Genomic DNA, 10169 nt, shown 5'->3' with positions numbered 1-10169 from the left:
GTGACCCACCACCCCAGGGGCTCAGAGCGCTCAGCGGGCAGTCTCCACCGGGGCCCCTCCCTACGACCTGGGCGGGAAACCGAGGCAGCGTCCTGGCCAGTGGCATCGCGGGAGCCTGGGTGCCTGGACCTCGGCCCGCCGCCCCTTCCCGGGCGCGCCGAAGCCCGGCGCCCCGGCCCGGGGCCGGTAACCAGGCGCACATGGCCCGCCCGGCCCTGTTTGTCCTGGCAGCGCGCCGCCGCTATTTGAGGCGGTTTTTATCTCCCAGAAACCAGCAAAACCCCAAGCGGAGTCTAAGGAAGATGAAAGGGGCCGAGGGACCGGGGAGGGGAGGACCGCGAGGCTGCGGCGGGCGGGAGCTGGCACCGGACAGGCGGAGACCGGGAGGCGAGAGGGCCAGGCCCTGGGGGGTCCCGAGGAGCCGACCCCGCGGGGTGGGCGCCGAGCCCGGGGGTCCACTTCGGGCCGCCCACTCTCGCGGCCCCGCGCCCAGGCGTCCCCCGCCCCTCTCAGCCGCTCTTCCGCCGCGGCCCCCGGCCGGCCGGAGGGTCCTCGGAACTCGGATCCTTCTTCAAAGCGCCTTTGAAGCCCGGAGCCCCACCCTAGGGCAGGAGATTTCGCACCTGGACGGGGGCGGGGTGGGGAGGGGACCGGCAGCCCGAGCACCGCCTGGGACCCGCCGACCCCTCCCCCGCGCTAGCGCGGAGCGCCTCTCGCGAGCCCTCAAGGGGCACCGGCGGACGGGGGCGCCGCCCGCAGTCGGGCCCAGGCTGGGGGAGCGGCTCGTGCGCCCCTCCGCCCGGCGGGGGAGCCGTAGGGGGCGGAGGCCGCACAAAGCCCTATTGTGGCTGGGGTCTGGCCGCGACAGAGTGGCTTTTGTTCCTCCGCTGAGTCCGTGGCGGACACGACTGATTGCAGGCCCGGGGCCGGGGGCGGGTTACGTGCCAGGCGGGTCCACCCGCGGGAGCCGCACCTCGCCCGTCCCGGGCCGCGCCGTAGTCCGCACGGCGACCGCGGGGCCGATGCGCGGCCCGGCTGCTGTCCAGGCCGTGTCCGCTGGTGCCGAGCCCGAGAAAGAGCCAGGTGAAGAAAACCTCTTCGCCTTCCCAACTCCGCAGAGAGCTTTGGGCGGTCAAAAACTGACCTCCGCCGCAGGGCCGGGCCGCCGAAGTATTCTACCCCGGGCGTAACGTGCAAACGGGCACGACAGTGCCCGCAGGGACTCCCCAGTTTGCCAAAGAGAAATCCTGTGGCTCACTCTTCTCCCCTCCTCTCCCTCTTTTCTCACCAGGACAAAATTTTAAATCGAACTTTTATTTATTAAATTAAAAAAAAAAAAAAAGACTCCATGAGGGCATGATCCCTTCCCTTCCACAATATTACCCTCTCCCCAAGCTCCGGCGGCTTTAAACCTTTAACTTGGGGCCTTGAGGGAGCAAGAGATAGAAAAGGAGGATCCAAAGTCACAGGAAAGGCATTCAAAGGCACGAAGCGGCTTTAAAAGTCACTGGAGGTGGAGTTGGGAGCATCGGAAGTCCCAGGTTGGGGGCCTGTGGACGCACCCCCAAGTCAGCTTGGGGACCTCTGTCCTCCTAGCTCTATAAATTCTTCTTTCTCATGGCTTCTAGGCACCAGCCTAGCACAGTGCCTTGCACAGAGTAGACACTCAATAAATACTTGATTTTCTTGATCTGATCCCAGAGAAAGCCTTCCCCACCTATTCTTCTAGAGAGACACCTCCAAACCAGTGTCCTCCTCCAGTTAGGTGGGCTTCCCCAAAGAGCATGTCTAAGATGGCAGCTGCAAGCTCTCTGTTACCATGGCAACAAGGGATTAGCCTGATGGGGTCATGGTGTCAGGGGAGGGGCAGTGGAAGAACCTGCTCTGGGGTCAAGGGAGCTGGGGTAAATTCCAGTCCTCCCCTCCATAGGACTTGAGGTTTCACAGCTTCTGGCCGGGGCTGGAAATATTAGGGATCCCCTAATTGTGAGATACCCCATTAACTCTTTTAACAGAGATCTAGCTAATCAACCCTATTAGCAGAGATTCCATTACAAGAAACACCATTAACTGAGACCCTGATGATAGAAATTCTATTAACAAGATCTCACTATCACTTTTTCTAGACAGAGATGCATTTGGCTAAAATTTCCATAACAGAAATGGACCCCCTTCCCTCCCCAGCTCACTCTACCTGACCTGTCATCATAACTTAGATAAATAGAATTATTATTATTACTATTCATTTCTCTTGGAACATAGGGGTTAAATATACAGGCCTGGGGGCAGCCTCCCTGACCCTGGGGTCACCCCATCTTTGGGATCAGATCCCCACTGGTCTGCCCCCCTCTTGGCACCCTGCTCCCTGCCAGGTCACTTACCCCAATCCCCCAACTCTGGTCCCTAATGAAGAGGCCACCAGGGGGCAATAAATTATCATCATCATCATCATCATCATCATCATCATCATCATTGTGTTTGTAAAAAGGAAGAATGCTCTGGAGCATGGAAGGCAATGGACTACAAAGTCCACTGAGGAGACTGGAGCCTGGAAGCTAAGGGATAGTGGTAAATAAGCTTGGGAAGCAGAAAAGATGCATGTCAAGGAGTTAGTGAGATGGAGAAATAAAGTGTTGGGAGCCCAAATGGAGAGAAAGTGAGTTGGTGTGGTAAGAGCAGAGGAGAGAGAAACTGAGCAGTGGTGAGGAAAGAGCTTCAGAAGCCCGAGAGCAGAAATCAGGCAAGAGGTGAGGGCCTAAGATGAGAGTTTGCAGAAGGGGCCCATGGCAAGGGGGAGGAAGTGAGATGAGGAAGCATGCAAGGAGATACCCAGGCCCAGAATGATGGGGGGAAGAGATGGAGCGAGTCCCAAAGGGCAGCATGCATGGGGCAAAGGGAGTGAGGGGCAAGCAGTGGTCCACAGAGCCAGGAGAGACTGGCAAGGCAGCCCAGGGGCTGGAAACCTCCACCCGGCTCAGATCTCCAGCAGGTTGCTCTGCTCTGGGCTGCCTTCAGGGGCTTTTTCTGCGGGTGCCGGTGAGGCTGGAGGTCGGGGCGTCTGACTGGCCTCTTCTTCCCCGGCGCTGCGGCCCTCCCCCAGCTCCTTGGGGCCGCTGGGCGGGGGTCCTGGGCCTGGCTCGCCGTGGGTGCGTTGGTGTTTGCTCAGGTGGTCGCTTCGGGTAAAGCGCTTGGAGCAGAGCAGGCAGGTGAACTTCTTCTCCCGGGTGTGAGTGCGCACGTGGCGCTCCAGCTCGTCCGAACGGGTGAACCTCTTGCCGCAGAAGAGCCAGTTGCAGACGAAGGGCCTCTCGCCCGTGTGCCAGCGCAAGTGGGCCTTCAGATGGGAGGCCTTGCCATACACTTTGCCGCAGCCCGGAATGTGGCAGCTGTGGATCGGCTTCTTCCGCAGCCCGGCCGCTGCAGCGCCCAGGCGCTCTAGCTCCTGGCAGTTGGGGCAGTCACAGGAGGAGCGCCCTGCTCCACTGCCCCCGTAGCCAGCACTGCCCCCTGTGCCTGCACCCCGAGGGGGTTTGGCTCCACCACTCCCCTCCAGCTGCCCGCTGTTGCCCACCGCCTTGGGTTTATAGACATCTTGGGGCAAGACATGCTGGGGCCCTGGCTGCAGGAGGTGGGGAGATGGGTAGGGGGCAGGATTAAGGGGGGCAAAGTCGGACGGGTAGGTGGGCAGCTGGGGGTTCAGTGGAGGCTGAGCAGGGCCTGTGGGTAGTGTCCCTTGCAGCCCATCACCCTGGCCCTGCCCGCCACCTAGCCAGTTGCCCCCAGGGTGCATGTCCCACCAAGGAGTAGGAGCATTGCCAGGGCCTGGTGAGATGCCAGCGTGGATGCCTGCCTTGTACCAGGAGCCATAGGGGTGTGCCATGTCCAGAGAGGTGTAGACACTGGGCAGGCAGTCAGAAGAGCTGTGCCCCTTGGGCACTAGTAGCCCAGGGTCCTGGGTGCCTGTGGGCCCAGGGAATGAGTGGGAAAAGGGAGGGTAGTCATTGGCATAGCCCGAGGTGGGTGCTGGAGGACTGCCTGCAGGTGAGAGGAGCCCATTGGTGCTTGAAAAGGGGGCTGGGTAGGCATCGCCCATGGTTTTGGGGGCCGAAAGGTCACTGCCCACAGAGTATGGCTTCTTTGTGCCTGCTTTGCCCAGTGTCGCTGAGTCCCGCAGAGGGCTGGAGCCACCAAATTTGCTGCACGCCGCTGTCAGCATGGCCAGGGGACTGGAGCCATAGTGAGCTTCCTCCTGTGGAGAGAGGGAAGCACCGTTTAGGGGCAGAGGAGGACACGCGCAGAAGGACTGTGCACCCCAGAGGCTTGGACAACAGAAGAAAGGGGTTGAGGAAGAGTTGAAGAGGATGGGGAATCAGAGGTGGTGAGGGGCGGCACTGAGGACGGGGACCCAGGGCAGAGCTCAGATGGAGTCTGGAAAAAGAGCAAAGGACCAAGACAGCGGCCTAACACCCAACCCAGCAGGCAGGAAGCAGAGCTCCCTGTGGTGCTGGGGGAGTGTGCAAGGGCCTCTGAGGAATGGGAGATGCTTCTTAGATAGCCATGAGAAGAGCTGGGGATAGAGGCAGCACTTGGGTGCGGTGAGAATTAGGGATCCTGACCCCTGGAAATGGGTTGGGAGCAGAGGCCGTGGTCGGGGACTTGGAGAGGAAAGATGAGGCTGAAAGGGCAGCCTGGGAAGAAGGTGAAGTCGTAGGGAACTGTAGCTCCCCGCGTTCCAGATTTTCCCAGCTTGACCCCTTATTCACTTCCTGTCTCTGCTTCGTCTCCTGACTAAGGCAGTGGCCTGGTCTCCCTGAAGCGGCGTCCTCATGTCCTTGGTAAGGAATCTCTTTCTCTTGGCAGGGACCCTGGGACTGGGGAGCAAGAGGAAGCGAGGGCAGAGACACTGGGACATTGAGAGGGAACAGGGCTGCCGCCAAGCCAGGACTGTGGCTGAGGCAAGAATGTCTTTCAAGCGGGCATTGGGCACCTCCTGCTTTGTGGAGCCAGCTGGTACCCCTTTGGGAGGGCTGGGAGAGCTGAAGTCCTCACGCCCCTGCAGGGCAGGGAACTGGGGTGGCTAAGATTCTGGCTCACAGCCACACACCCCCACGCCTCAGTGTACCCTAACACACAGAGGCCACATAGCTCGTCTCTCTTCACCCCTCCGGCGCAGGGAGTGAAGGGAGATGCATGTAGATACGGGGCATGGGGGTCTTTTAGAAACACACAATGCCCTTCGTGCCCATCGTGCTGCTGCTACCAGGCCAAACCACTCTGAGATCACCATCTCTCAGGAGCTCATGGTACCCCCTCCCTGAGTCAGCCTTGGGACGCCCTCCTGGGCGATGGATGCCCTCCTGGATCCCAGGCTGGCATAGATAGGCGTCCATCACTGAGAATCCCACCAAAAAAAAAGATGCCCTCAAAAGCTGACCCCGTACAGTTCCTTGACTGGGGCCCTCAAAAACTGAAAAAGAACCCAAGAATCCAGGGTTCCCAGACCTGCCTGCTAGCTCCTAGCATGTGGTATGTGCGGTATGTGCCCGTAACACCGATCCTAGAGGTAGATCTGGGGTCTAAAGGTTGCAGTGAGGGGTGTGTGCAGTCGCCAGTCTTGCACTGCTCTGCAAATGCAAACCTGCTGCTCCCCCTGTCCAGTTACCTCTCTCTGAGGTCCTGTTGACCCCATGGACTCCCAAATTTGAGCCACTGAAAGCGTCCTCAAATCTGGCAAAAGCCCTGCCTCCTGCCCAGCCAGGATTTCCCTGGAGCCTCTCATCTCCCAAGCAGAGGGTAGGTAAGGCAGGGTAGCTGATGGGGCAGGAGGCAAAGCCTAGCAGAAAGGAGAGGTAAAAACAACGTGGAGTTCAAAGGAGAGAGGCAGAGACCCAGAGACACCAGAGCAGAGGACCCTGCAGGGTGAAGAGCTGACATAAAAGCCCCCAGGGGGGAAAGTGAAAACAGAGGGGCAGCTGGCCCTCAGGGGCAGAAATGGGCAGGGACCCAAAAGAGAAGAAAGCAAAAAAACGACAAAAAGGACAGAGAGAGAAGAAAGCAGCAAAATAAACAAAGACAGAGAGGTGATGGAAAGAGACTTGGGCAAGGAAGGCACAGGAAAACAGAGGAAAAGAAAGGAGGGAGAAGAAAGAAAAGGGGGAGGGGGAGGAGGAAGGCAGATTTCCTACCTAAGAGAAAATCCCCACGGTGCTGGGCCCCAGAAAACCCCCAGACCAGGCCACTCCTCCCTCCTTCTCCCCCTGACCACCCCCTCCCCCTCTGCCTGCCCGGCCCGGCTCCGTTGGTTTCCCTGCGGTCGGTTTATTTTTAAAAACGCCGACGCCGTCCCCCCCGCTCGGCCCTCACACTGTGGCCACAGGGGCCTCAGCCAAGCCCAGGGACCCCACCCAGCCGTGGGGAGGGAAGGAGGGGTGAAAGAAGGCCAGCAGCCCCAGGCCAACAGGAGACCCCAGCGCTGGGGAGCGGAGGCCCCCAGGGCCCCTGAGGGCAGGGAAGGGGGAGCAAGGCACCAGACCACTCAGACGGTTCTGGAGCTCCTGGAGGCCAAGATCTGGGCACCTGGCTAAGTTTCAGCACAGCCTCGGTTTCCTTCTCTTGCTGCTTGGGCTCTTCTGAGAACTGGGGAGAGGGTCCTGATTAAAGATTCTAAATACTTGTCCACGACCTCACACCGGGGGCCCAGGAGCCCACCTTCCAGTTGCTTTTCCTCTCACTTCCACCCACCATCCATTGAAAACAATGACAACCACAACAAAACAGCCTTCGAGTACTGAAAGGAGAGTCTGTGGAGAAGGAACTAGATAAGGAGCTGTCCCAGCTCTCTCACTCACACAGGGAGGAGAGCCCCCTCTTTCCACTGACCTCCCACGGGAATGTTCACTGGACATCCGAGCATTGACTGGCCATAGGTTCTGGGCACCCAAGGTCCCAGTTTCCACTTCTCCACTCTCCGCCTCCTCCCAAGTTGTTTAGCTTTCCCGCCTTCCAAGTGTCCATCCCCACCTAGCCCCCCACCCCCATTTCTCCCTCCACCCTGTTCCTCTGCATCTCACTCAGCCCAGGTGAGCCTTCCATCAAGCTCCCCTCTCTGAAATCCCAAGTTCTTCCCACTGCCAAAGAGGACTTCCGGATGGGGGTGGGAGAAGAAGGTTGAGGGCCCAGCGCCCCCCAGAACAGGTGAAAGAGACAGAGGCTAGAAGCCTTGGTGTTGGGGGCATCTCCAGCTCACGGGGAGCGAGGGACATGAAAGCCCAGTTTCCAGGACACACTGCTCTTGCCAAGTGCTACCCCAATCCCGTGTCTTTCCAACAGGCCTTTGGCCCAGCCGCTCCTGCAGGCACCAGTGCCACGCTGGCAACTCTGACATGAAGCCCACGCCCACTGACACTGCCCCTGCCTTGGGTGGACCCAGGATTTCCATGCACCTTAGTCCTCCAGCTTCCTCAAGACCAACCCCAGTGTTTCAATGATATGGTTCAATTGAGAGTGTCCTGGGGGTGAGCGATCTGCCTCCTTGCAGCAGGTGGTAGAGCACAGCACCTGAGGCCCCCTGACTGGGTTATGGTGTCCACTCCATTGCCTTGCATGCCATTCCCTCAGACTCAGTCACAGACTCGCTATCCACCAGACTTACACACACCATTCCCCACTTGGAATAAGAGACACTCAGGTGCCCCAGCTTATACACACACATCCCTGTGCACTCACAAAGCCAGCCACACTTGTGGGTGTGCTGCTTTACATTCTGACACTTACATGCAGGCCAGTGAACACAGGTGTTAAAAGACTCCCAGTTCATCTCACACACACCTCTCCTGCAGGCTGCATGAGTTGGCTTCCTATTTGGCCCATCACCCCTTGGACCTGAGCTAGTGCACCGGGAACAGAGATGGGGCCTTCAGAGGGGCCCAAGAATACAGAAGGTCAAGGCTACTGCTGGGAGTTGATCTTTGGGGAGGGCTCTGTGGTCCCAAATTCCTGCGGAGGGACCCAGAAAGCAGAGGTGGTGACAGAGACACAGAGCCAGAGACCCAGAAGCTAGGAGAACTCAGGACATTCAAACAGGCTCTGAGTGACCCTGAGTCCCCCTTTCCAACTATGTGCCAGGAGTCTCCCAGAAGCCCTGGCAGAGTCAGACATTTCTCAAGCCCCCAACCCCTGACCCCCATGGTACCCTAGTTCCCTCCATCCCCAGTGCCAGAGGCAAGGGATGCTGGGGTCCCGGCCTGGAGGGGAAGTGGCTCAGTCCGCCCTGGAGCCTCCCACTCCCAAAATAGAGCTGAGTTTGTCTTTGGCTGAAAGCTAAATATTTGTGAGCCGGGCAGGCGGCCTCAGACCCTGGCCCTCCTCCTTGGTTGCCTCTCAGGCCTGGGCCCAGTTCCTCTGGTCAGCCCCCCACATGCAGGGACTGCCCTCTCCCTTCTCTCATTGCCCACCTCCTCTCCTACGAGCCCAGAAGCCCAGCCCCCTCCCCACCTACAAACGAGACAGGACACTGCCTAGGCTAAGAGTCCCGAGAGCCAAGACCCCCAAGGAACCGTGTACTCACTGCTACTCTGTGCCCACTCAGCCAGTCCTCTGGCCTTCTTTCTCTCCCCCATCTGCTACCAGCTTATCTCTCTCCCACTCCTCTCTCCTCACCCCCCTACTCCTTTCTCCATCCCTTTTCCACTCCTCAGAGTTGGTGTGCTTGGCTGACCTTAGGGGTCCATGCCTTCTTCTAAGCTAATCCCCTCTCATCCTCTTTTGACTGTCCTCTGACCCCTGGGCCTGCTCTCTCCTCCCTTCTCCTGCCCCCTGCTCCCCCCTTCTCTGACCCCTGGAAGTGACAAGCACCACAGCAACTGTCTGTGTGAGTTGGGAGGTGGGAAGTGGACAGGGATTAGGGACCATTAAGATCATGGCTGGTGTCCTGGGGGACGGAGGGGGCAGTTACCTCAAGCAGGGAGGACGCCATCCTGAGGCTGGGGAACGGGTCCCAAGGAGCCAGGCAGATGGAGAGAGCTGAGCCGGAGACAGAGGGAGAGGGAGAGGGAGGGAGAATGGGAGAATGGGAGAGAAGAGATCTAAAGTTAGAAGGGACTGGGGGGTAGGGGCTGGGGGGGGCTGCTCTCTGTCTGTAGGGATCCACCCTCTAATTACAGCTTTCCCAGCGGAGAAGGCTCCGGATCCAATGAGCAGGGCGAGAGAGGGAGGCAGAGGGTCCAAATTTCCTGCTCCAGTTGCTGAGCTCCCCAAAGAAGGGATCTAGGCGGGAGAGGAGAAACGGGGCTCCCAGAGAAGGGCCGGAAGCAGGAGCGGGTAGGGACAGGGCAAGTTGTCAGGGCGTGCTGGGGGGCGCTGAGGGCAAAGCGGAGGGACGGTGGGCCCAGGTGTCCCACACCCTGCCCCCAGCGATCCCATCAGCATCTGTGGGAACCCCTCCCAGACAGAGCTCCCCAGTGTCCTGTACCTGGGGGATCTGGGGCTGGGTGTCCTGGGTCTCTCCTCCCTGGAGGTCTGGCACTGGGAATGCTGGCAAGGGGTCGCCTGAGGGTCCTGGGAGGGCTTCGCTCCTCTCCTAGGCCAGCTCCACTCCTGTTCCCACTCAGGCTCTGATCCTAGAATCCTACTCTGACTCCAGAGTCCTGGCTGCTGGTCGGCGGGTGGCGACGGCTGCTCCTGCTGCTTCTGCTGCTTCTGCTGCTGCTGCCGCCGCTGCTGCCGCTGAGGGAAGGAACAGGAGGGAAAAGGAACAAACCCCAAACCACTAATTAGAGATCCAGGGGGGGGATGGGGGATTGGGGACGACACTCACACAGAGAGACTGGAGCACACTGACACACACGCTCATGGACAAACACAGGATGATACGTGTGCACGTCCACACGCACAGTGCTATCCACACGGGCACAGCCACCGTCATGAATGAACAGAGACAAACTCACACACAGATGATCACAGTGACATGGCTGGAGGCACACAAGCCACACACACACCCGAGCTGACCACAGAGATGCTTGCTTCCCCAGTCACCCACCTCGAGATCAGGAGTGCAGTGTGTACGTGTGTTGTGAAAGCCAGGAGGGTGAGTGTGCTCTGGGGTGGAGGCTTCTGCTGCCCAGGCTTTCAGGGTCACTGAGGTAGGTTCCAGAGCAAGGCCTGGAGGGGGG

The 10169-nt window shown here is 59.3% G+C and overlaps 1 protein-coding gene across 2 annotated transcripts; it reads right to left on the bottom strand.

Annotated features, from left to right (window-relative positions):
- Nucleotides 1-1352: 1352 nt before the first annotated feature.
- Nucleotides 1353-9689, bottom strand: SP7 (Sp7 transcription factor). Of its 2 annotated transcripts, XM_007179440.2 has the most exons (3): nt 9470-9689; nt 8954-9021; nt 1353-4249 (listed from the first exon to the last, which is right to left on the bottom strand). In XM_007179440.2, the coding sequence occupies exons 2-3, from the start codon at nt 8972-8974 to the stop codon at nt 2975-2977; spliced, it is 1296 nt and encodes a 431-aa protein (XP_007179502.1). In that variant the 5' UTR covers nt 8975-9021; nt 9470-9689; the 3' UTR covers nt 1353-2974. The 2 variants fall into 2 exon arrangements, with proteins under 2 accessions (XP_007179502.1, XP_057412854.1); XM_057556871.1 differs by lacking the exon at nt 8954-9021.
- Nucleotides 9690-10169: the final 480 nt, after the last annotated feature.

This window comes from Balaenoptera acutorostrata, chromosome 11, assembly GCF_949987535.1.
Source record: "Balaenoptera acutorostrata chromosome 11, mBalAcu1.1, whole genome shotgun sequence".
Classification (NCBI taxonomy): Eukaryota; Metazoa; Chordata; class Mammalia; order Artiodactyla; family Balaenopteridae; genus Balaenoptera; species Balaenoptera acutorostrata.
This window is presented reverse-complemented; position numbering and strand designations above follow the sequence as displayed.